Source organism: Poecilia formosa, unplaced genomic scaffold (genome assembly GCF_000485575.1).
Source record: "Poecilia formosa unplaced genomic scaffold, Poecilia_formosa-5.1.2 Scaffold18, whole genome shotgun sequence".
NCBI lineage: Eukaryota > Metazoa > Chordata > Actinopteri > Cyprinodontiformes > Poeciliidae > Poecilia > Poecilia formosa.
The window spans coordinates 3,933,072-3,958,706 of NW_006799957.1; the positions used below are offsets into that span (position 1 = coordinate 3,933,072).

The following is a 25,635-nucleotide window of genomic DNA, read 5'->3' on the forward strand; positions in this document are numbered from 1 at the left end:
TTTCTGTTCCCCTTTTGAACGGAGGCAGTTATGGCAAAACGTTACTCTAAGTTACCACACAGTTAAAAGAGGGGAGCATTTTAATTCTATGTGTTTTACAAAGCTGCCTCTCCAGATTCAGAGTGGTTATTGGATGTTGTGACTTTAAAAGAAATATACTGTAATATATATTAGATTATTGCTGCTGAGTTTTGGGACAAGGTGTGAGTGGAGGATATATTTTTAAGTTGAAATCTGTCCGCCAAACAAGTTCTGCATTTTAAAACTGAAAATTATCACAGCTGAAACAAATATTTAAACTGCATTAGAAATGTAATCGTTTTATGACAAAATAAAAAAGGATGTTCAGCTTTCTTTTGTGTGGCATTATTTTAGTTCTGGAGTATGAATTTATTTTACTTGTTTCCATTGTGTGTTATCCTTCTGTTTATAGCATAATGCATTACTCTAAATAGTGTCCATAAATGATTTGATGGTAGTGCAAATTAAAATGTTGCATATACATATGTGACCAGCTGGATTCCAGTATATTTTACTTTAAAATTGTGATTTTTGCATCATATTTTTCTCATTAAACTCAGTTGTTTTTAACCTAACACCTAAATTTTCAGGTCAAGAGGTACAGACCTAATCATGTTCATAGGGCATCAGAACCTTAAATTCCAGCCAATATTTCAGATATCAAAGTTGTTCTAGTTTGCAGAGTAAATAAATAACTTATTTTCTTTAAAAAAAATAAATAAACCTCAGGATTAATTTTGAAGTTGCCTTCAACTTCAAAGCTGAAGTGATTTGCACTGTTATTTTAGCTTTGCAGCATAACCCTGTCAGACTGAGGTTAACTATGATGCATGGTACTTGTACAAGCATGCATATACAGACTGTTGATTAAAATGTGTCTTTACCACAAGTGCAAAAAAATGTGATCAGTGCTAAATATATCATAAAAAGGAGTCATATCCCACTAGCATTACAGTACAAATAAAACATTTATTCATGCTCACTGACAGCTGGTATGTAAATGTTAGAATACCATTAGCCCCTAAATTAATAAAGTGTGTGCTCAGATAAGCAAAAAACAAACAAAAAAACACAACATAGACCAAAAAGAATTTATATATATTGATTAAAAATGTAAGAAATCCATGAATACGTTTTGATATAGTTTTGCCAGGCCAGTTATGGATTACAACAGGGTCTAAGACAACATTTAATAACTGTTGTTAAATGACTAACAGTTTAATACTATGCATTTAAAATGTAAGCTAAGTAATCAGTTAGGAAAGCGCTGCTTTGCATCATGGTACAGATATGTTGATTATAGTGCAACTGAATAAATATCTGCATTATCGTCAGTTTAGTGAAGAACAAATAATAAAAACAACTTGCTTGTTTGGTTCCACAGGTTTTAGTTATCGTAACCATTTGGAGATCTCATATGAAAAACAATACAAAGACCTTCTTATGGTGTGAGCAGCTCAAACTTAACGCAGCCCTCTGCAGATTACAGCAGGTGAGACAAACCTTTGAGTCGGATTGCTTCAGAATCTCAGTATCGGACTATATACAGTACAATAAGACAGAGGAGATGTCATGGTGCTCTGACCCTTAAAAGTCTCTGCATATTCTTTATGAAAAAACTTCAAATTTGCTAAGGACAAGCAAACAAATCTGAAGCAGACTCGGCTACAGCTGCACTTTGTGTCACGTTGTTCCAGCCAGCAGCGGAGAAGTTTCGGACGGTCTGTTCTGACGAGAAGGTGGAATATTCCCGTCATACAGATGGCTGCTCTGCAAAACCGCTACTGCTCGCAAGTTTATTTTCTAAAGAAAAGAATGAAAAATAAGAGATGGTCAGATTGTGAAACAAGAGATTAAATGGCACATTTTATCAGTTTACAGCAGACAACAGTGCCCCCTTTGTTCCTGCTTGTCCCAGCTTGATATATAAAACATTTGACACAATGAGTTTTTTTCTTCTGCCCTCAGCTTTTTTTTATGAATCCACAGCGCAAACGCTGAGTTGCATTTTAAAATTAGTATTCACAATTATGCTTCATGTTTTTTAATTGTGCTAGTCTTATGACACATCAGGAGACAGGAACAAGTGGTGTGTGTCCACAAGCTTATTATTATTATTTTTTTTATAAAACCAGAGGTTTACATGAGTGTCATTCTCCCAACACCCAGCAGGAAGCAGAACAGTTCAGATTTACATCAGGTTTAGTCCACATATAAAATCTCTCCACAGATGGTCTACAATTCCTAATGATTAGATGTTGAATTATCTTATTTGCTTTTATTAAAAAAAACAAAAAAACATTTATGCTCTTTTTAATACATATATGTGTATAAAAAAGTTTAAAAAAAAATCTAATTAAAATTTGTTATTGAGTGAGTTTATTATTGGTTCTTTATAAAGTACTATGCTTTGTTAAAATAAAACTAATTATATTTTTATGTTTAAATTCCTATGATCACGTTAACTGAATATGTAATGTAATCAAGACAGGATGTGTCTGTGTTGAAAAGTGTATCTTATGGTTTTGCTTTTAGCTAACTAAGAACATCATTGCTGCTACTGGAAAAAATAGATACTTTTGAATGCCATATTTTTCTCTGTTTTTTTTCTTGAATGTTGACACAGAGTTTGAAAATATAGTTTAGCTGCAGCTCTAAACTTGAACTGGAGTTTCTGCAACAGTCAGATGTAATTCTGTTGTAATAATTTCACATACTCAGCACTGTGGTGTAAAACAGCAGGAACAACTACCTGAAAATCTCTGATGTAAGTGAGGAAGAAGCTGATGAAGGAAAAGGCCAGGAACCACTCAGACACCGTGCTGACCATATGCGGCACGTAGCCCTGGAAGACGACAACACAAACATTAATGCAACAAAATCTACATCATTTTGTGTTCCATTTTATCTGGTATGGAGACATTAAACATTAGATTAGATTTAGTTTTTGCTCTGGTTTAAGCCACAGGTTTATCTGTTTGTGTTTGAACATTCGTCAGTCCCTCCAGTATTTCCCGATTGTTTTTGTGATTTTTTTGCAATCGTAATCTCTGATTTTGTGGTGCTACTTCAGAAATATCTGCAAGATATTTTGCGATATTTGTATTTATGTATTATGGTAAATGTAGCTTTTTGTTATTTGACTGACATCAAGTGAGGCTGAGGTAGAAGGTAGTAGAAGTAAGAAATACTGCCACCTGCAGGTGGGAGTTAGTAGTCACTTCAACCAAATGTTTTTAATCATTTTTGTGGAAAATTTGCAATAAACTCAAAATGCAAATCCAGGAATCTGCTGATTTTGTGTGAATTTTCGTGATCGCAGAACCGCGAAAAACTGGAGAGACTGATTAGTATCTGTAAATAATCACTTTAGCTTCAGTACCAAAATCTGAACTGCATGGATGTAAAAGATATAATAAATACAAAGGATGCTGATGCCAACTGACCGGTTCTCCTGGGAGCCAGTGTAGCTTACGGGGTACATCTACTCCTGACAGAACGGTGTACATGATGACTGATGATACAAACACTGACCGACTGTTAAGGATAACAACTCGAAATGAGCAATTCAGATCTTCAGGTAAAACATCTGTTGTTTCTTTCGTTTTGAGAGACACAGTTCCCTCGTTATTACTTCTAACCAACTTCAAAGAATGTTTTTATTTGATTCAATCAATTTATGAGAACTCACAGTCAGTTTTCCATTGAGCAGAACTGGTAGGTGGTTGGAAGGTCAAATACTGAGAAATCAGTTTGTTTTTACCTACTTATTAAATGCATCAAAATTTATAGATTGAAAAATTCCCACAGATTTTCAGTCTAAAAATACATCAAACCTGAATGTGTACTTCCATTGACCTTTTTGGTTTTTGATAAGACAATTGAGATAATCTTGACTTTCATTTGTCGTTTGACTTAAAGTTACAATCTTATTTTTTATTTTTATGTGTTTTTGTATCAAGAACAAATTGGAATCTCTGAAGAAAAATCAGAAATCACTATCACACAAGAAATGCCTCATCGGTGTTTCCATCATTTTTTGTACATTGGAAAGGAGGCAAAATTTCAGATGATCAATTTCTACTGTCCCTGAATTCACCATTAATAGCATAAAAAAAATCAACAGTCCTGAAAGTTAACTTTTAAAAGAGAAATAAAATGCCTGAGCAATGGATCAGCAGTCAGTGAAGGAGGAAGTAAGATGCAAGTCTGTTTTAATTGATCTTGCAACTTTGGTCAATTACTCCAAGACTACAGCTTTGGCTTCATGTTTTAATAATGTTGGTCAGTTTCACACATAACTTTCATATTATTTTGTCCAAAAGTGTGATAATAACTTCATACTACACTTGCAATTGAAACAAAAGGCTAAGAAAGACAGTAAAAGCTTGATTTTTGTGTCCCTAAAATGAGTTGCGAAAGAATCAACTTCAAAGAGAAGCTACACAACAGGTTCTTGTTCTGGAATCTTAATGGATTCCAACTAAACCATGCCACAGATATTTCATTAAGGCCAAGGGAATTTCTGTCATCTAGTGAAAAATTTGTATCATATTTCCTCTTTCATGTGATTGCTACATATGTGCTTCAGAACTGTCAGAGGGAAATTAAGGATACTGCTGATGATGCTGCCCAGGGTCCAGACCAGGATGGTGAGGCGAACCACAAACGTGGTCTTGCTGTGGATGTGAGGCTGCATGTAATGCGACAGCAGCGTCTGAACCAGGATGTAGAGCGCTCCGACACCAAATGTCAACACCGCCCCCACCAGGTGCATGGAGAAAATGGTGGTCTTCTGCTCAGAGAGGCGTGCATAAATCTTTAACTGACCCATTCCATATTTCAGATATTCAAAGAGCTCAAACTGATCCCAGGACAGCAACTCTCACCTGGAAGTTGGCCACCACACACATCCCAAAGGAGCTCATCCAGCCGAGGACTAGCCCAAAGCAGTTCAGTCTTTGGAGTTTGACCTCGTCATCGTGAAGAGCCTCCACCTGCTTGTAACGCACATACACCGTGGCAATGCCTGCAAACGGCATTCACACAGAGTGGGAGGAATGTTTAAAAAAAAAACATCTACTGTTGTGTAGGTCCCTCTTACAATAAAGAATGAGAGTGCAGATCCACATAGTTTTACCTAAGAAAGCTGAAACATCCATCATGATCCCGAACACACACCTCTCCGGTGCCAATGTTCCTGTGTCACTGCAAGAAAGAAGAAAAAAAAAATACATATTATTTTAAATCACTTTGACTTTTTTGTTTTCTGTTATATGACTCAACATATTGGGTATGAAGACCCAAGACATTCTTCCAGTTCTGACCTGATGTAAGGCACCACAGCATCCACATGTCTCAGCACCACCGCTGTGATGTAGGCGAAGACGAAGGACGCCACCGTCCAAACGACCAGAGCAGCGGGCAGGAGGCAGAGACCCTGCTGGAACCACCACATGGTGTCCTTACAGCTTCTTCACACTGCGCTGCGAGAAACACGATCATTAATACCATCATTAGGGTTGTTTTTTTTAATATGGATGATACAGCTCACTGCCCAGGGTGTCACTGTCTGAGGGGGCAGCACAAATATTTATCACCATTTCCAGTCAATAAGAAGTGATAGGCACCATGTTGTACAGAATGTAAGATCTATAATAAAATATAGCTCTAGACACGTCTATTTTAGATTCGTTAAAACACAGTTTCGATTAGTAAATCCTATTATGAAAAAACAGCAAACAAAAAAACAAACAAAAACAAAAACAAAAAAACAGCAAAGAGGGAGAGTCTTAGTCTACTTTTAAAACAGTTCAAATCTTGACTTCCTTCATTCTTGGGAACTTGTTTATAAAAAACCAGCTGCCACAGAAACAGTTTCTTCCCCCAGGCTCTAAAAAACTAAATGATCAGTTTCACAACTCTGCTGTGAAACAAAACGAGCACATTTGCACAAACACAACCCGCTTTTCTTTTTTGCTTCTTCTTATAAAACAATGGCAGTACATGCATCAATGTACGCATTGTTCAGTTTGTTCCTCATGTTATTTTCTCTAAAATGTATATGTTTATATTTATTCACTGTATGTTGTGTGAGTGAGAAAGTCAAATTCCTTCTTTATGCACACAATCTGTGCCGACAAAGTTGATTCTGATTCTGAATGTACAGTAGACAGAACGAGGAACCCAGAAAGGACAGCTTAGTGACTGAATTTTAGTCAAGTGGAAAAAAAAAAAATAGGAAAATTTTGCAGTTTGATATTGTTACTGGGGTGTAATTCTTACCATCTATATTAAACTTGATGCACTGTTATCTGGTGTTTATTCTTTTCCAATGGCTTGTTCTTAATCGTTTTTACTGTGTAACCTGGTAGACTCTACAATTTTTATTTTATTTATATTGTAATTTATTTTGCAATATAAATAAAATATATTTATTTTTTTTATATAAATATAAAAAAATATTATACATTTTTTTATATATAAAATATATACTGCTCAAAAAAAATAAAGGGAACATTTCACTTTAATTTTGTGTGTGGCTCCAAATCCAGGCCTCCATTGGTTAATAAATTTGATTTCCATTGATGATTTTTGTGTGATTTTGTTGTCAGCACATTCAACTTTGTACAGAACAAAGTATTCAATGAGAATATTTCATTCATTCAGATCTAGGATGTGTTATTTGAGTGTTCCCTTTATTTTTTGAAAAGTGTATATTTTACATACATATATATGTATATCGCAGGTAATGTGTCTCACATTACCTGAGAGACATCTCTCTCAGGTAATGTGAAAGATGTCTTATCAGATAGTGGAAATGTTAATTTCCTGTTTTTCTCAAGAATTTAAAGGTACTGGCTCCTACTTTCGTTTCTTTTAAATTATAACTTGTTTGGGGTTAAAATAGGGGCTTAAAGAGGAATACAATGAGTCACATTGGACAATAGCTTTTCAGCTTATCTGATCAACTAAAAATCTAGAGTGAAAGCAAAACTTAAAATCTTGCTATATCAAAGTGCTATTTTGAACCTACAAAAAACAAATCACCTGACTTTCAGTCACAAGGTAATTTTTTTAATTTTGTTTGAGACTGTAACAGAAATGAGTTAAACTCGAAGGACAACATGCATTTAAGTGTCAGGTTTCACTTCCCCGTTCTCACGAAAATAAACATTTTTTTTATTAAAGTATCACAAAACGAGGCTATAAACGCATATACTTAAACATTGCAAATAAAGGCGGCTTTATAACTTTACAAAACATAGATATACTGTGAAGAAAATCGAGAGAAAGCACATTAAACCAACTTATCACTTTAACTAACAAAAATGCGGATGTTTTTAAACTATTAAAATACTTCCTTGGGCGAAATAAGATTAGTTTTGCTGTTTTCATTTAATTCTAACAAACGATTGCCCACTATGTTACAAAATTTACTGTGTAGTGTATCATATGTTAATATTTTAAGTTAACTACATATTATGCATTTTCTTGTAAGTCAACGTTCTTAAATGTCACATAATTGTAGAGAAAAGTTCCTGTATTCGGTACCGCCTCTGTAGAAATAATGAAACTCACGTTATTTCAGTCTTCCAGCGAACATAACCTTCCTGTGTTGCAACAGCAAAATGGAAAAGACTATCCTGAAAACAAAATAGGGGTTCAGATTTTCTTTATCTATTAATTATAGTCCTTCAAATGTAAAGCATCTGTTTAAGCTTTGAAAATACCTCACGCAGCGTCGGCCGCCTGCTTCCTCCTTGGTGAGCTACGCATGCGCACATAAATATTCAAGTGGAATTTTGTTTTGTCCTGTGCGCTGCCTGGCAGGCAGTGCTGAGCTTAAAAGTTCAGTAACAAATAGGTTCCTAATTAATTAATTAGCTCAGAAAAATGTAAATTAGAGCCCATCTCAAATTTTAGTACCACTGGGGAGATAGGTTTAGTCATTTTCAATAAGACAATTTTGTTTTATAAATTTGTTGCACACTGATTGACATGTATTTTAAATTCTAGCATGTAGTTTTATTCATTTAGACAATTGTGAAACGTTGCTATTGTGGGAATGATTACTGACTTCAGGAGTTGTGAAGGAGGCAGGGACTGATATCAAAAAATAAGTTGTGTAAACCATAAAATGACATTCCCAATAAAAATGACTGTTCACAGAGAACTAGCATTTTAAAGGAATGTTAAGCGAAGAAAAAAAAATTGCACTATGTACTCAAGCAGCAGAGATAACCATAGCCTTGAAAAAAATTTATGAACCAAAGGCAATTTAAGAATTTGGCGTTAATTTGTGTTATTAACTCCAAATTAATAACAGTTAACAAACACTGCAAATACGTGTTTATATTGTCCCTTCTAAGTATTTACTTTCTCTTAGTTTTCAAATTTTCACTTTAGTGACAGGTGAACTAATAATAAATAACCCACCTAAGTAAAGTTTGTTTCAACAGATATCTCCCAATTATGCACAATTTTCCCTGTAAAACAGCAAGGTGCAGCAGCAAGCTCTCCAGTTTAATTAGACATTTACATATAATCACACTTTGGCTTTTCTTCCCTACTTCTTTCCTCTAATTTTGAAAGAAAAAGAAACCCACTGCTTTCATTTTTTCAAAATGAAAAAGAAATGAATCTTTGTGTTGCCAAAAATCATTAAATAGTTGAAGCAGAATGGGACTTTGATTGAACCACAATCACCACCTCTGGTCAGTCAAAAAGAAACTTTTAAAACTCTACAAAAAGAACTGTCATTCAAGTTTCATCTTTCTTTTATAAATAAGACTATTCGTATGCCCAAGAGGAAAACTTTCTTCATGCAACAAGTCGATGGCAATAAAAAAAAAAACCCAGCAAAGCATATATTTCCAGTAAGACACAATCAGAACCATGTTTTTAGGTGGGAATATGAAATTTATTTGCATTGTTAGATGAAGCAGAGATTGTCAGGTGATCCAACACACTGTGGCGCACACTGGTGAAATACCTGAGCTTGGCATTCTGGCCAACAGAAGACAAACTTTTCCTCAAGCCTCCGAGAGCACGCGCACACAGTGACAACGCGCTCATCGAGAAAGGCTTCAATTTGTACAAAGTAATAGAAAACGAATGAGTTCATTAAGGCATTTTTTTTTAACTTCACAGATGAGAGTGGACCTGATGCCAGGAACTATAAGCACACAAGCTGCAGCGATGGTGGTGTACCTCACAGAGTCATTATGAAAAGTTGTTCAGCTGAGTTTTCAGGTAGAAGTCATACAAAGCCTCTCCAGATATAAACTGTACAGTGGAATACTACAACATGCATACTGAGGAACCAGATCATTCCTTATTTTGTCCTAGAACACTGAGAGAACCAGAAATAAAGATAGGAAAATGACATTCTATGATTTTTCTTAAATGTACCTTGTATTTCATACCAAATCTGCAAAGTGGAGCCCTCCGCCATGTTCTTTTGACGACCTAGATCACCCAAATCCCTCTAGATTGTTTTAATTTTATTACAAAGCTCAAGTCTTTTAGGCATCCCATTCAGAAAACTTTGAAATGCAACTTTGTTCAATTTGAAGACAAAGAAAGCTTTGGGAATTGTAACTGGTAAATGTTCAGTAAGCGTTTTTGACATATAAAACCTCTCCCTTTCTTTTTACCTGATTTACAATGGGGTGGGGTGGGGAGGTTGGGAACCATAATCCTAAAATATTGGATTTTGTCAAAGTAATTTTTCTACCAATTCAATTTTTTTGCATTATTCTTCAGGTGTTGGAAAGAAATCTAACAATTTTTCTATTCAGTCTTTTATTAAAAACAGTTACTCAAAAATATTTTTCTACAAAATTCCAATTAAATCCCAACATTTTAATTTCAAACTGGATTGTTTTAAAATGTGTCAAAAATCTGAGATTTGGCATATATGACATGCTTGTGCAAAACAAAAGACTGGTAGAAGCAAGATTTTTTTTTATGTATAGTGCCAAAACCCATTAAACATTCTTCCGAATTAAAGTTTTTATTTTCAGATAATCATTTTTCAAGTAAATGTAATAAAAGGGAAAAAAAACTGATCTGGTCTTTCAACACTTATGTAAAGATATATTCAGATATCTGAATGATTAAACACCACGACTGTCCTGAAATCGGTTAATGTTAACTGAGATACTGCACATTTTTTGAGACTCAACACTTGGCATTACTGATGGTAAAGAAAACTGTAGAGTCCTAGAAACAGACTCCGAAAAAGAAACAAACATTAACAGGCACAAAATGCATAAGCAGGAAATTATAACCGGGTCTGCATGAATCCAGACCATCAATGGAAACCCTCTCCAGCAGCAGCAATCTTAAACACGGCGTCAGTCTGAGGTGAGCGATCAGCAGCAGCCACACACAGAATAGACGGGGTTTTAATAAACTTGATCATCACAAAAAAAAAAAAAAAAAAGAAGAAAAACCCAGGAGCTTGTTTTTACACCTCATCTCCTGCGCATTCATTCACGTGTGCACCTGTTCTGTTAGAGCAGATATGTGTTTGGGGGAAAACAGTGAGATCAATATTAGACACAGCTCATAGGGAGGATTCAGTCAGGCAGCTACACTGTGTTCATTCATCAGTCTGGTGAGTGTGTGGGTTTTTCTTCTCCACTCTCCTGTGAAGAGATGTTGAGAAAAAAGAGAGAGAGAGAAAAAAAAAGAAGCAAAAACCCATCAGATGATCTGAGAAGGATTTTCAAATAAAAGTCACAATTTGGTGTCATTAATTTTGCATCGTTTTGTTCTGATGTTGCTATGAATTAACAGCCTTGGTTATTTTAATCCCAACTTACATCTGAATCTAAGCAAAAATAGTAAGGGAAACAAAATTGGGGGGTAAAATAGAAGAACAAGCAGCTTAGAAAATTAGAAAAATTTTAATCAAAATAATGTACCACACACCGTTACATACCAAGTTGGTGCAAACATCTTAGTAAGAATAGGCGATAAAAGTGAGATGTGCAGGTATGATTTGGTCTTTTCATGGGATTTCTTTTTGGGCGGGGTGGATGCGACAGCCGGTGAACCGTAACAGGACTGAAACAAGTTTTCATTTTAGTTATCAAAACTAAAATGAAAACAGTATCACACAGTATCCTATTGTGTGAAATTACTACCATGAATTTACTGTTGCGATCAAAGGCCACTATTAGTCTCTCAGGCCTCTCACATACACCTGCAAAACTATAAATGCCATTACAGAGTCCTCCAACTCAATAGTTCTCCTTTCCCACTTGTAAAAATGTTTCTTTTTGTAACCAAAAAACAAAAAGAAAACCTTTTCATTGACTAACCCAGTAATGCAGAAAGTAAAACGAAATAACAGATTAAAGCGAGAATGGACTGGCAGTGAATATTTTTGAAGTACAAAAAAAAAAGAAAGAAAAAAGGACATTCTGATACGTTACATAATAAAGTTGCTGCCGTTTCCTCCAAAAACATATTTTGCTGATACAAAATAGCAGCACAGCTTTGATTCATGTGCAGAAGATGAAGTTGTTTTAAAAATCCAATACATGAAATTTATATATATATATATATATATATATGTGTATATATATATATATATATATGTGTGTGTGTATTTATATATTTATATGTGTTGTAGCAGGACTTTTAACTTAAGAGAAGCACACTATAACAGTTTCCTATTTACAATAGCAAAAGTTAAAGTTAGGCAAATATTACAAAAATCCTTATCATGAAAAGCAAAAACCTTGATTCATTCCTTGTACATTTTCTTGCACTTATACAGTTAAAACACATGTACGTTTCTCTCCTTGGACGCACCGAGTAGCACCTGTACTCCTCTGAAACATTTGCTCATTGTAACCATGAATTTGTCAGAAATTCAATTCTGTATTGGTGGAAAAAAACATAGAAAAGAAAAAATGACAGTAATATTCCAGTATCCTATTGTATAATATTTGTCCTCACATTCAGTTGGCAGAAGCACATACTTTACACCACATCGACTCCTGCCTCTTTAGGAGTAAAACTGAGGGAAGAGAAGATGAGTGCGACTAAGTGGAAGGGACAGAGTCAGTAACGGCTGGCGTCCCCTCAGTGATTAGCTGGACTGAGGACTAAGCGAAGGCTTGATTTTGAAAACAAAAATGTGAAGATGGCAGGCAATCTGGTTGCAAACACTGACACAGTAGCGCACCAGATCAAACAGGGAAATGATCTGCAAAAGACAAGAGAAAGGTTACCATTTTAAGACTGAAAAAGCAAAGTTACAGACACAGGTAAGGCACAATATAATCAGAAAACTCAAGACGAAACTTCAACCACTTCAGAAATTAAAATATGATTATTAAACTGTTTGCAAAGTTTTCTGCAAATCATATAATGTTGACCTAAGATGCATATGTGGGGGAAAAGAAAGCTTAGAAGTTTGGAAAAAAAACAACAAAAACAAAACAAGTACACCGCTACTGGTTGAAAAGGATTTCAAACACAATCAGGACTCATTGAGGAATTGTAACTGATAAGGAATCTACAAACATCACAATTTAAGCAACCTTACAAAACATGTTTTAACTCAGTGGTTCCCAAAGATTTTCTTTTTTCTTCCATTCATCGCACACCCCCTGCAATGGCACTGCACCACCACTAGGGGACGCGCCCCACACTTTGGGAACCACTGTTTTAACTTGTTGAAATACACCAGTCAGCATCAAGCATGTACTTACCAGTGCAATCCAGAGTACCAGGTACTCATCAATAAAACTATTGAAATACTGATCGAGAAACAGTAATCCTGGCCCCAAGAAGGCTAAATCATGGAGATGCATCTCACTTTTTGTCATATGTGCTACCTGTGAAGAGACAAATATGTAGATCACATCAAAAATCAAATAGAAGATTGTGCAATCTCTAAAAACACAACAAAATTTTTAGGAAGGAACATCAGCACTGGCCACAGGAAGTCTCATGAGTGAGAACAGCTTTGTTTATCCCCGTTGGCTATGATAACTGAATGTAAATAATTTGACTTAATGATTTATATTTAGCACTTTGTACATTTTCTTTCTAACAACTAAAAATTTGAGCTTAGGTACAAATAAATGATACTCAAAGATTATGCTGCTAACAAAGTTTAATCGGCAGATAATTTGACCAAAATCCACTCTTGGTGTATAGAAATTACAAACTTAGATAATTTTATTTTTAAAAGTGTAAACTCAAAGAGTCTTTCATCTTTTACATGAGTCTAATATGTCAACGGGGTTGTGCACAAAAATGAGTTAAACACCATGAAGTGGAAGTCCAGGATCATGATTAAATCAAAATGTCATTTATCAAATTTCTTCAAAAAAGAGATTTTTGTATGCTGGTTGAGCCTTCCTCTACGGGTCTTAAAAGTTAAAACTTCAGATAAAGGTCAGATTGAACAATTCACAATATGACTACAGTGGTGCATTAATTATGATTCCTGCATTTATCCCGTTTAGTCTTGAAAATTATAATTATTGCTTTGAATAAATATGTCTGGTGTACTAAAAATGTCAGATGTTTAATGGCATACAAAAATGCCAAATGTGACATAGATTTCCATTTCTACTGAAGAAAAGACTTACAACTAATTTATTTGTGATTTTGGCCGATACAAAGCCAAACGCCAGGATATAAAGACATGGATGTTTCTCAAAGAGCTGGACAGCAGACTTTTTGTATATCATCATCGCCAAAATTATAACTGAACCAATATGTAGGACAGGAGAGAGGACGCTGGTTCCCTGGGGACAAAGGACAACAAAATCAGTGTCAGTACATTTATACAGAGGAGAACTAAGAACCAGTTCCTAAAATCTTATGTTTCGAACAGTCTTTCATTTTACAAAGATAAAAAATTGGCCCTGTAGTTGGTACCAGCTACAAGGGACATGTAGCTGGTGCCAGCATGTGCCCTGAATACTCAATCACAAATGAACAGAGCTAGAAACAGATTATTTTCTGAAATAAAGCATCACCTGTCATTTTTATACAGACAACTGCGAAGTTTATTTCCCTGTGAATTGTTTTGCTCCCTGCTCTGCTCATTGTCTTCTTAAGTACCTGGCTTAAATCAGGAGATGGGTGGAACTAAATCTTCTGAATTTTAATAAGAACAAGATAAAAGTCCTGCTGTTTGGGCCAACTGGCACCGATAGAAAACAAAAAAACCAGTAGTAGAAATCTGGGTGTGAGAGTTGACACTCCTTTATGATTGATAGTTAAGTAAACACTGGTAAAATCCTTCCTTTTCCAGTTGAGTCATTTATCATAAATAAAGCAGTCACTCTGAAACTGTAATCCATTCTTTTACAATCTTGGCTCCTTGCTCTTTGTTTCTTTTTGGAATTAGTCATACATTTTCTTCCTCACGATAGAAAAAGCTGCTTCTTGATTAGCCTGCACAAGGGAAAAGAAGACATTTGGGAATACTAGCATCTATTTATTGGCTTCAAATTACTTTCAAAATATATTTAAAAATTTGTATGTTTAAGCCACATATGACGTTTCACTGTCATATGGCAGGACGATATGGACGAATTTTAGTGAAATTATTGATCACGCATCTATTGCGATATACAATTTTGTACTGATTTATTATTCAGCCCTACTATGTCAGCTCAGTAAAGTAGTGAGTCAAGAGATGATGGAGTTTTGTTTTATTGTTTTGCCAGTACAGTCACAAGGGTATTTTAAAATTACCCTTCAGTCTTTGTACCATCTGTGTAGCTTTTGTTCAGCTCTATTTTTTCCTTAAGTTTGGCTTTACTATGGAGCCTTTTTGGTGAGTGTCATTTATCTGAAAGCAGTCCAACAATTATAAATCATAACATTCAGATTACAAAATATGAACAGCGGTTTTACAGAGATATACTGTCAGCAGACTATTGGTCTGTTCATGGGGCTTACAGCACAGCTGATACAGAGATGTGGACTGTATGGATTTGCATAGGGAGCAGGTGAGATCTGATTACAAAGAGTCACCCAGGAAAAAACTTTATGAGGTAAACTCTTTATAACAATTCACTAACTAATCCCCCAGCTCCACAAACAGCAACATCAATGACACTTTTGAACCAAAATGTTTTGATACTTACAGCTATTGTGGATCCATTTTTACCAACACCTCCAGTAAATATAACTCTGAAGTAATTTGTGCAAGAGAAGATGGCTCCTAATAAAGTGCATATGGCCGGAATCATTTTCATCTGGATATTTAGGACGGGAATCTGGGAATCAAAAGATTCACACAGCAAACTTAGAAACTTACAGTTGGTCAAACAAAGAGATTAAAACATACGCTGGTCCGGTTCTTAAAGTTGTTCTGTACGTCATAAGCACGTTCAGAATAGCATCCACACTGAAGACGTCATGAGTAATGTTAGAGAATAATAAAAGCGCTATCAGAATTGTTTTTTGTTTTTTTTTACTAGTATAAAACAGTCAACACAACAATGTTAGAGCAGCATTACATGTTGATGAAATTATCAAAATTACCACAATAGAATTATAGAATCATATGCAATATGTCAATTTATTGGAATTAGAACCATTCAAAATTACCAGTGACTGCCAAAAAGCAGATCCTCCCACGGCGGCCAGCAAATACATGATTATAATGAAGATTTGCACCTCAGTCACATCAATGCTGAGTGGGAGGAAAAAGCAGAGGATTTACAGTGAAGTTTAGTAAAAGTCTACCAGCACATCAAATTCCTGCAGCCTTCCTCCACAAGACATTACCAGACATGGAGCCAGTGGTTTGGGTCTACATGTTGAACTTTAAGTTTTTGTACAGGTAGAAAATAATTGAAACAGATTATGAATCATTGTTCTCAATGTGACTCCATGCAGGACAGCAGCCATTGTGGAGGCAGTGCAGCAGTAAGCCATGCAGGCAGCAGCCAGGAAGTTTACCATCACGTTCCACAGGGAGGGACCAACAGTGGCTGTGAACATCTGTAATCCTGCTAGACAGAGCTGCAGCTCTGTTATGTCAAATCTACACACAGGACACATTACATTTACTCCTCCTCGACTGCACACATTACTGCTACAGGCTGATGAAAGGACTAATATCAAAGCATTACTGCTGGATCCACTTTTAGATAACTTCTTCAGAGCCTTGGAGTAAGCCCAAGATTACAAATGCAAAGAACCTGTTCCTGGGTTCTTCCAACCATGTTTTTATTCAACAAAAGGTCTCTTTTTAGTAATAGTCTTTTAAGACCAAGTATGACATACTAAACACTACACAAACACAAAATCTAAAAGTAATTTTGGTCTAGTTTCTAGTGTATAATATCTTCACCTTTAATAAGACAAAACTAACATACAAGTAATTTTACATCAAGATATAGGAGCTTGTTTTAAGCTCAAACTAAAGCGAAAATACTTGGTAAGATTTTGTGTTCTTGCAGTGAAATTATGTGGATTAGCTTTTGGCAAATTTTCAATCACATAATCAGCCTCTACGTTCTCAAGAAAAGCTATAAATGAGCAGAACCCAAAATAAAGTTCCAGAAAAAAGGGTTTATTTCGGAATCAATTTTCATTTACAAAAAAATTTAATTTATAGCTTCAGCCTTTAGAAGAAGCACAAGTGGCACTTTTTCCATTGAGTTTAGCACATCTTTAGCTTCAGCCAATTGTATAGAGTAATGTTAAAATTTCCCATAGACAGCAAAACTTACATTGCCTTGGCAACCAACTCAGGACTGACCCATCATACTATTTCATCCAACTAGAAAGTCAGTGTACAATATTACTGATACTCAAGCTAATCTCTCTCTATATATATATTACCATCTTTTATAAAACATAAAAAGGCACAATGCACTTAATTTTATATTTGTGACAAAAAGAAACCATTTTTAAATAATATAATTTCTGACAATAATGTGTGAATAAAGGGGATTTGTTTGTTCTGTTTTGTTAATTTTAAAGCACTTGAAATATACAAGACTTTTTAAAAGCTAAAAAAAAACAAGCTTGTGCGTCACTAAAGGCTGGTCTGAAATCAGCAGTACTGACAAATAATCAGACTGAGACAAAACAGATTTGTGTTCATTGTTTCTTGACTCACATGCCAAAGCGTAGCGTTCCCGACACGTATGTTTGCCAGTGGGCACAGTAGAACATAAACATCCCAGCGAAGCAGCAGAAGAACATCCAGTCTGGGTTGGTGCCCAGCTGCACTGCTATACTGGTTCCCAGTACAACAAACACTGCAAGGATGAAACACAGGTACAGACACTGTTTACATGGTTACAGGTTTTCCAAGACAAAGGCTCTGCTCATTCAGAGAGTTTTTTTTCTTTAGGTACAACCAACTGTGCCTTGCTATTGTATTTCTGCAGTACAGAGGCAGAATAAAGAGATGGGGGGGGGTCAGGCTGTTATGCTGCTGGGCTCCAGAAGAAGTGGTGACACAGACAAAAAGAGGTGTGTGTAATGGGAGGTCAGCACTGTGAGACATGCTGTTCTAATCAAGACAGAGATTTGAGCGTTTGCAAGCACACGCCAATACATTGTAGAGTGTTATAAATGAATGACCACAGAGAAAACTGCAGCAACATCAGACCGAGGTGTTAGCTGACAGAAGTACAAAAACAAAACTCCACATGATGAGAGCCAGACATCAACAAAACCCACCTGTAGAGAGGGAATCACAGCCGTGGTCAAACAACTCGCCCAATGGAGAGCTGCTATTGGTGCGTCTGGCCTGTTTCCCATCAATGGCGTCCAATGACTGGTAGATAAAGAGACCCACTGCACACATTAGGTATGCCCAGAGAGGAGCCTGCAGAAACACAAACACAGAAAAATGTAGTTATCATTAAGAGTTGTATTACAGGAAGCCCCCCCCCCCCAAGGAATATTTTATTCCAAGGATAATAAACAGAAGCTATTAGAATAACCAAACGTATCAGTACAGAATATTTTTCCCAATGGAGTCTACAAGGCACTGTAGACTCCATTAAATAATATAAACCAACACACAGCTTCCAGTCAAGATGGCCCATTTAGTCTTAAAAATATATTATCTGCAATCTTTGCAGAAAAAAACGTTTAATTAAATTAAGAATTAACTTTTCAGCTTTGTTATTGATAACGTCGTCAAACCACATTCACATTTTCTCACCACTTTAATAAGCTGATTATATCGTTAAATAATTTATTTTAAACTATTTTAATCTCTTCCTCTTCAACAGTTTCCTATTAGCAGTGTCCAGAATCATTTAGGTAGTAAGAATATGTTCAAGGACTAGAAGTATTTGTCCTGTCCCACCTGCTCAGTGGCAGTTGGGCAGTAGTAGACAAGAACAAGGGTGGTGAAGACATTGGTGGCCAGGCCGATGATGGTGATGAGGTTGGGGGCAATCCAGGAAGGGACCTGTCCAACCAACCACTCCCAATAGCGCTGCATCAGAGGCTCCAGCAGCGAGTGTCCAGCACTGCTGTACCTGCAGGGACGGAAAACAAAGCAGGTGGAGATTTCTCCCAAAACTAGAATCAAAAATGATGGAGTTGAAAGAAGGATCAAATCACCGTAGCAACGGCTAAGCTGGGTTTTAACATTTGTAGATTGTTGATTCTTGTCATTATTGGGCCCATTTTTTTCCTCAAAACATAACTCATCCTGCAGTTACGTACATTAATGTTTACACCCCTTACACTTAGTCAATAATGCATATTTATCAGCATCATCCTTTTGTACTGTAGTGTTTAAGGGAAATATTATTTTTACTTTTTGTAATTCATAAAAACTCCAATTCATCTTGTAAGCTATAAATTTGTGTGCAGGAACAGTCGTGAAAAGGGTTTGCGTTAATCATTTAAAACAGACGTCAGACCTGACATACTTGTTCTACTTTAAACAAACAGTAAGTATAAAGAAGCAGAACTTTTATACAAAAGAGACTCATCACTCCTCATTATCGCACTGGATGAGTAAACACTACAGCACAAAAGCAAACACCAGGTAAAGTAATTGAGAACAATACACATGTTGTACTGAAATGTCTTGGGTTTCATTGTTGAACTACTCTCAAACGCTTTCTATATAATTATGTTTTAAGTACAGCCTGAACATCATTATGTGCCCTAAAACATTTAATTTAGTGCAACATGCAAAAACAAGAGAAACAATAATAAAGTACTTGGCACATACATTCCATTTGATGAGCTGTTGCATGAAAACTTGCAACTTAATTATTGCGAAATAATGATTACAAGTATTATAAACATAACATTTACGAAAAATGACACTTTTGCAAGATTAATATTCAGTTCAATTTGTTCAGCAGAGCAATGTGTATTAAACATGACACACAAACAAACTGAAACGTTGACGTGATAGGCAAACGTATGAAATTATGGTAGATTTTATTTCTTAAGTTTCATAGTAAAACATTCAATAATCTATTTAATTAATCTTTTATTACATTATATTTTTACAATAAACCAAACCTAATAAAATAATTTATTAAAATGAAAAAAAAAAAATACTTAATTGATACCAAAGGGAAATTAAATAAATTTCTAAAACAACACTTTTTTCATGATTGGTAAATATTTTATGTAGTTGTAAAATACATACTGCCACTTATTGGAGTTAGATTAGATTAGATTTATTGTCCAATGACAGGATGCAGAGTTTTTACCTATGCTCCTCCAGTCTCTTGAGCTGGTGCCGGGATAGAGGGGGAGAAGGAAGCTCGATCAGCCTGCGCAGCACTCCAGGAGACAGCCAGCAGGCCGCTTCCATGCCCATGCCCGACCGATGATCCTTGTCACGGGCAAGGCTTCGGCGAGTACGCAGCCCCCCCCCTTGCTGCCCCGCGGTGCTCATGGAGCCCTGATGTGATCCCTGATGGCTCTGCCTCTGCCACTGTCCTGCCTGGAGGGCTAAAAATCCACGATGTGGCTGGATGATTTCTAGGGAGAATTAACCAACGGTTTTCTGTGAAAAATCTACTAAAAATGATAATATTTCCAGAAGGACTATAACATAAATAAAATAAATCTACTGCAGGTCTTCAAATTGAGTTTGCAGAAAATGAAGGAACTGCAAGATTATTTTAATCTTTTTTGGATTTTTACTCAACTCAGAAAATGCATCAAAATACGTGCTGTCGGTTGATGCATTTACATACCAAAAGCATGTCGCTTATCTTTCTTTTGATGCTCGTAGCAATCAGTATGCGACCTGCTGATCAGGAAGAGACTAGTAAACCGTGAGCTCAGTTTCTTTAGTTTAAAAGAAAACAACAACAAAACATAGCATGCAACTAAAAATGTCCTCACCAGTTCAGTTAATGAAGGGCAAAGTTACCTTAATATATCTATAACTAATTAACAATTAGTTAATAAATGCCAAGCCTATACTTCAGTCTTAGTTTGCTAGAAAGGTGACTATAGAAAAAAATTAAACACTGCCATTTCTGTTTTTAAAGTAGCTCAAACAATCTTTTAAACAATTCACTGTTATTTATAAGTGGTTTTTAAAATAGTAAAAAAAAAATGCAGAAAGTCTAAAGAACTAGGGAAACAAATTATGAAATAGTCAGGGTATCTCAAGCGGTTTCACCAACTATTATTATTTATGGTTTGAGAGAAATGTCAAGTACTCTGTTAAAACAGCAATCCTTGCATTCTTATATTAAGAATCTAACTAAAGATTAAACAATTAAAGTTCAAGTACCTCGGTCCAGCATTCATTTAAATATCTTCAGCGTTGCACATAGAGGAGGGAACATTATTTAAATTAAAACAACCTCTACTTTGCTATTAAACATAAACGTCCTCAGAGACAGGAGGACACAGCGACCCTTGTGAATCTCGACTGTCACATGTCTCCGTCACTGATATAATCAATCAAGTCAGAATGGAACATCCAGACAAGTCAAAACACAACGTGTCATGTTGCGCTTGCTCTACTATTACACTTTGAGTTCCACCCAAAGTAACTCCGAAAGCTTGCTATCATCGTACAAACCAAAGGCGATTTATTTACGTCTAAATGCAGTAAGAATATACTTATTTAACTGTCAGCTCTCGGCAAAATACGAACTGCTGACAGTTTTTCATCGACAGCAAACATTTTCTTGAGTAGCATGTTAGCTTGGTTCAAACGGACCAAATCCAACGAATTCATACTCCCTACCACCATTTAAGTTATTCTTGAATTTGAATTTTTATTCAAACAAAAAATGTGTAGTACGCACATTTTTTATTTACGAAAGTGGTGTTGATGGGTGTGCAGCCCTGTCTAGCTTAATAAGCTAAAACAAATTCAGCTAACGAATGCTAACACCAACTGACCTGGCGATTAAAGGACGAGATCCACGGACTGTCCAAGGGTCAGTTATGCAGCTTAAGTCCAACAGCCAGCTTGTCCTTGTAGTGTCCGCTCCGATTTACTGTTTATGATCCAGAGCAGCGTCTGCAACTGTTGAGAAATGTCCACGACCCGGTGTCCCAGCACCTAGTCGGCTCGGTGAGCTAGTTATCGTTAGCCATCACGGAAATCTCGCGACATCTACTTCAGTCAGGAAGAAATTTATCCAGAACTGGATCTCCCAGGCAACTAATAATAATACATTTTTAAATGTATAAGACATTCATACTGCAACTAATCATAATAATAACAGTAATATTTTAAACTCAAATTATATTAGTGCAATATGTATAAAAGCACAATGAATAGTAAATTAAATTGAAAATGTACAAACACATCCCTAGCTTATTTCCATCAAACGACTTATACATCTACAAGACAATGCCACAAAAATAGGGCTCTGTTGGAATTATTAAAATGTGTGCTGACACTGCTGTTCAGGTAAGTTTTAAAGTATTCCTCCTATTATTCAATCATTTGACACATAAAACCATAGGCACTTGTGGTACATATTATGTACTTGAGGCATTTAGCTTAAATTAGCAGAGCAAAATAAAAAAATGCAAATTTAAATTAAACTTTAGTGTCTATTTTACCAGACAAAAAAAAAAAGCCTAGCAGCATTTATTTTCTTTTACTTAACATTTTCAGGCAGTGTCCTGAAACAATGTAAAAACCAATCACATGGAAAATGATAGAGGGAGTAGATAATACATCATTTTCAGTTGTCAGGGTGTATGGGGCATGGTTTAAAATAAATCCCCATTATTAAAATTACTAGCTCCACAATCTAATTTGGAAAATATCCCACAAAACACCCCTCAAATCTTCAAATTTTGTCTAGATTGAAGTGCATTGCAGTTCTCTCTGAAAATACCAACGTTTGCTGAGAGCCCCTGTCAACTACTATGCAAACAAAAATAAATTAAAATTCATTAAAAGCAACATCTTTTTATGAAACCTACATGAATCATCACAAAAATTAGTTGATCATTAAATGTGTCTATTTCATACAGTTATATATTTCTGTGACTGAATGCAAGTCTTGGCCACCTTACAGAAGATTTTATTGGTGTGCTGCAGGTTTTCTGTTGTACAAAAAAAATGACACGCTCAATCTTTCTGTACATTTTATTTTATCTTTTATGTGCGTTTGCATGGTCTTAGGGCTCTTCAACCAACAGATGATTCATATGGGGATAAAAGAAGTCTCTCAGCATGTTCTGGACCTGAGCAGGCCGGGGGTTCTCTCCAGCTGGGATCAGAACTGGATTCAGAGGGGAGCTCAGGAGCTTTGAAGGGGTGAAAGCAGTAGCAGCAGCAGCTGAGCGGGTCTGTGCTGTGTGAAGACCCTCCATAGCGCTGGAAAGCCAGATGAGCCTTTTCAGACTCTGGATGTTTCGACCACGATCGTGCATTAGCTGGTGTTCAGTCACTGCTCGACGACTGCAGGGAGACCAAACACAAGTCAGTGCACTGCCTCACAACTCAGAAAACCTTTGAGGAATACACAGTTCCATCCAAACCAAGTTTAATCTACAAACTCCCCATTCACGTTAGGTGAGTGCCAAAACCGTATTTTTACATTAACATAAAAACTGTTGGTACCCAAGCAAAAACATATCAAGGTATAATCTAAAAAAATGAATTGAAAGACTAGGATTAAAAATCCATGTTTATTTTAATTGTTTACATAAAAGCAAAATCAAGTGAAGTATGTCCACCTGCATCAAATGTCACTTTTGGAATAGGTGGAAATTATTTTAAGACATAACAAAAATTTACTGTTGATTCTGAAAAAGAAAAACAAATCAAGAAATGCTGCTGACATCTGAGGGCTTAATGCCATAAAAATTCAGAATTGTAGTCTTAGTTCTTTGATGTTAAATTGGACCTTTTTACCCAATTATGTATGAACTTTGTCATTGGTACTTGTAAAAATGTTAATGGATCAGAACATGAATCAACCACTTATCTATAAATTGAAGAACAGATTTTGGACTCATGAAATGAGTATAAATATCTTAAATAACTTATGTATGTTTAGCTTGTCTCGAGACAAAATAACTATCTGCACAAAAGCAGAAAATCAAAGATATTTGTCTCACTTGTCATTCTGTTGACAATGGCCGGTCGTAAAGATGACAAGAACCATCACAGCAACCAACTGCACTGGCGAGATCTGCATCTTCTGAATCAGAAAACATACACAAAATATAACATGAAAATGGAGAAAAATGTATCTGAAGTGCTGTACTCTTCCACTGGGAATAACAGAGAAGAGTTGGCGAATAACTATGCGGTAATAAAATCCAGAGTCAGGTTCCTCCTATAAACTTTTATTGTCACAAGTCAAATTTATTTGCCCTTAATTTTTACTGTTTCATTTTCTAAAAAAACATAGATGAGCAAAACAATGAACTCTTTGCTAAAACAAATTTCAGCAGTTATGAAACTAAGTCATTTATGAAACTATAAATCACAGAATTTTGCATAAATCAATAGCAATTATTAATTTCACATCTCTGCACAACCTTGGATATTAGGGAAAATTTCTGTTGGCAATTATCAATAGTTTTAGATTTAGAAATCTATTTTCTAATTTTGAGTTATAAAACCTGAAATGAAACTTGTATGACAAACCTTTCCATGGATGGGATTTTGTAAAGGAGGAAAGAATGAACTCCTAATAATCTCCTGCAGCTTAAATTTAAATTCTCTGGAGACTTAATTGTAGGTTTCTACCATGTTAAAGGTGAAAACAGTAGAAAAAAAAACATTGGTACAATATCAGTTTTCAGATTTGAGAAAAATAAAACGAAGCTAAAAAAAAAAAGAAAAAGAAATCACCAAATTTCTATTATTATGCTATTACTTTTACATGGTGTAACTGACTATTGCAACTTCAGAATTACTTTCAGTATGATAAATTTTGTCATAAAAAAATACAAATACACAGCATAAACTTTGAGAATAATTAACAAAATTCTCTTGGACAAACAGTAATTGCAGGTACTTACATTTCTTCTCTCTGAGTGGAAACAGCTCCTCTAATGCTAAAACTCTCCAACTGAGATCTGATTCGACCCTTCAGACCTTTTATAAATCCCCCTGACACACACATACATAGACACACATTTTGTTTAGCCCACCCACATAATAAAAAGCCACAAATTTAAAATAGGACACTTGATTTGGAAATGAACAGAAAAAAATAAACGTCAGCAGCATCATCTCCAACATGTGACTTTTGTCCGGAGAGATAAAACGTCAAAGCCTTTTAGGCTTATTTGTGTTAACGTAATCCCAAACAGACCCCTGTCCCTCAATGCTTGCTTGCATGTGTTCTTTATTTAATCAGGTGCTTTAGAAAGAATGATCGAATTAAATTGAGGGATCAGGATTTCTCCATTTTGTGGTTTAATCCTCCACATTCCTTTTTTAAGAGACCCTGGCACCTGAGGTAAAAGGACAAATTTAGAGAATGGTTGAATGGTTGTATTGATTTCTTGGACAAAGAGACCCTGAATGAGTCAGTGCAGATGAGCTAAACCTCAGAAAAGTGTGCGACGCTTCAGGTTTAAACTTTTCCAAACACTTCGTAGTTAAAATGTTTGTTACCTGGAGCTCTTCACCAGCTGCTTGATACCACCGACCCCAACACTTAATGAACCTAGGAGGACTGAGGTCTACCATGGTTGCCATGGTACCTCCACAGCCACCAATAGAAACACAGTCGTCCTGACAACATCTTCCAGGAGAAGTTTCTTTCTCCGTGAGGAATGTTGGCTCCCATCAGAAGCTTGTGGGCAGAAAAGATGAAGGAGGCATGGCATGATTCAGTTTATTAGGGAATGAATCCAAAAAATATATATCAATAACATGGATAGAAGAGTAAAAAGTATAAAGTGATAAAACAGGTGTGCTTCATAAAAAAAAAAAAAAGCTAAGGTATTGTGTCGAGACATTGTATGCTATGAACATAGCACTGTTATTTGCTTCCGTACAGATAAGTTCTGCTTTGCCACTGTCATCCTGTCCGGCGTGTAGCATGCCCTTCACTCGGCGTTTGCTAGGGATGGATGCCAGCCCCCCGCAACCCTGCAAGAAGTCTTTTACATATATTTTTTAATCCTTTCTGTACATTATTGTTTAAATGAAAGCTACGTTTGATA

General features: G+C 35.8%; 2 protein-coding genes across 8 annotated transcripts; both read right to left on the minus strand.

Moving 5' to 3' along the window:
• Window positions 1–973: 973 nt before the first annotated feature.
• Window positions 974–7,850, minus strand: dram2b (DNA-damage regulated autophagy modulator 2b). Of its 5 annotated transcripts, none has more exons than XM_016668958.1 (9): window positions 7,755–7,846; window positions 7,603–7,667; window positions 5,349–5,502; window positions 5,162–5,229; window positions 4,911–5,050; window positions 4,639–4,816; window positions 3,468–3,550; window positions 2,774–2,866; window positions 974–1,824 (listed from the first exon to the last, which is right to left on the minus strand). In XM_016668958.1, exons 3-9 carry the CDS (start codon window positions 5,477–5,479, stop codon window positions 1,705–1,707), a joined length of 813 nt encoding a protein of 270 aa, XP_016524444.1. In that variant the 5' UTR covers window positions 5,480–5,502; window positions 7,603–7,667; window positions 7,755–7,846; the 3' UTR covers window positions 974–1,704. The 5 variants fall into 5 exon arrangements, with proteins under 5 accessions (XP_016524444.1, XP_007547137.1, XP_007547136.1 ...); XM_007547075.2 differs by having other exon boundaries at window positions 5,349–5,507; XM_007547074.2 differs by lacking the exon at window positions 7,603–7,667 and having other exon boundaries at window positions 5,349–5,507; window positions 7,755–7,850.
• Window positions 7,851–10,918: 3,068 nt separating this feature from the next.
• cept1b (choline/ethanolamine phosphotransferase 1b) lies at window positions 10,919–21,603 on the minus strand. 3 transcript variants are annotated; one of them, XM_007547078.2, is made up of 10 exons: window positions 21,385–21,603; window positions 19,725–19,998; window positions 18,350–18,524; window positions 17,713–17,860; window positions 17,144–17,285; window positions 15,976–16,060; window positions 15,156–15,287; window positions 13,644–13,802; window positions 12,756–12,881; window positions 10,919–12,247 (listed from the first exon to the last, which is right to left on the minus strand). In XM_007547078.2, the coding sequence occupies exons 2-10, from the start codon at window positions 19,910–19,912 to the stop codon at window positions 12,131–12,133; spliced, it is 1,272 nt and encodes a 423-aa protein (XP_007547140.1). In that variant the 5' UTR covers window positions 19,913–19,998; window positions 21,385–21,603; the 3' UTR covers window positions 10,919–12,130. The 3 variants fall into 3 exon arrangements, with proteins under 3 accessions (XP_007547140.1, XP_016524445.1, XP_007547139.1); XM_016668959.1 differs by lacking the exon at window positions 15,976–16,060 and adding an exon at window positions 15,622–15,706 and having other exon boundaries at window positions 19,725–19,968; window positions 21,385–21,601; XM_007547077.2 differs by lacking the exon at window positions 15,976–16,060 and adding an exon at window positions 15,622–15,706 and having other exon boundaries at window positions 21,385–21,601.
• Window positions 21,604–25,635: the final 4,032 nt, after the last annotated feature.

Bases quoted from the DNA above. Each gene is read 5' to 3' on its own strand.
- dram2b (XM_007547074.2), bottom strand. From the start codon at position 5,479: ATGTGGTGGTTCCAGCAGGGTCTCTGCCTCCTGCCCGCTGCTCTGGTC. The intron at 5,230-5,348 runs GTCAGAACTGGA...TCTTTCTTGCAG, and splicing joins GCTGTGGTGCCTTACATCAG to TGACACAGGAACATTGGCAC. The intron at 2,867-3,467 runs GTCAGTTGGCAT...GTCGTCTTCCAG, and splicing joins ACTGGCTCCCAGGAGAACCG to GGCTACGTGCCGCATATGGT.
- cept1b (XM_007547078.2), bottom strand. From the start codon at position 19,912: ATGAGCACCGCGGGGCAGCAAGGGGGGGGGCTGCGTACTCGCCGAAGC. The intron at 18,525-19,724 runs GTAAAAACTCTG...CCGTCCCTGCAG, and splicing joins AAGAGACTGGAGGAGCATAG to GTACAGCAGTGCTGGACACT. The intron at 15,288-15,975 runs GTAAACTTCCTG...TTTGATTCCCAG, and splicing joins CCTCCCTGTGGAACGTGATG to ATTCCCGTCCTAAATATCCA.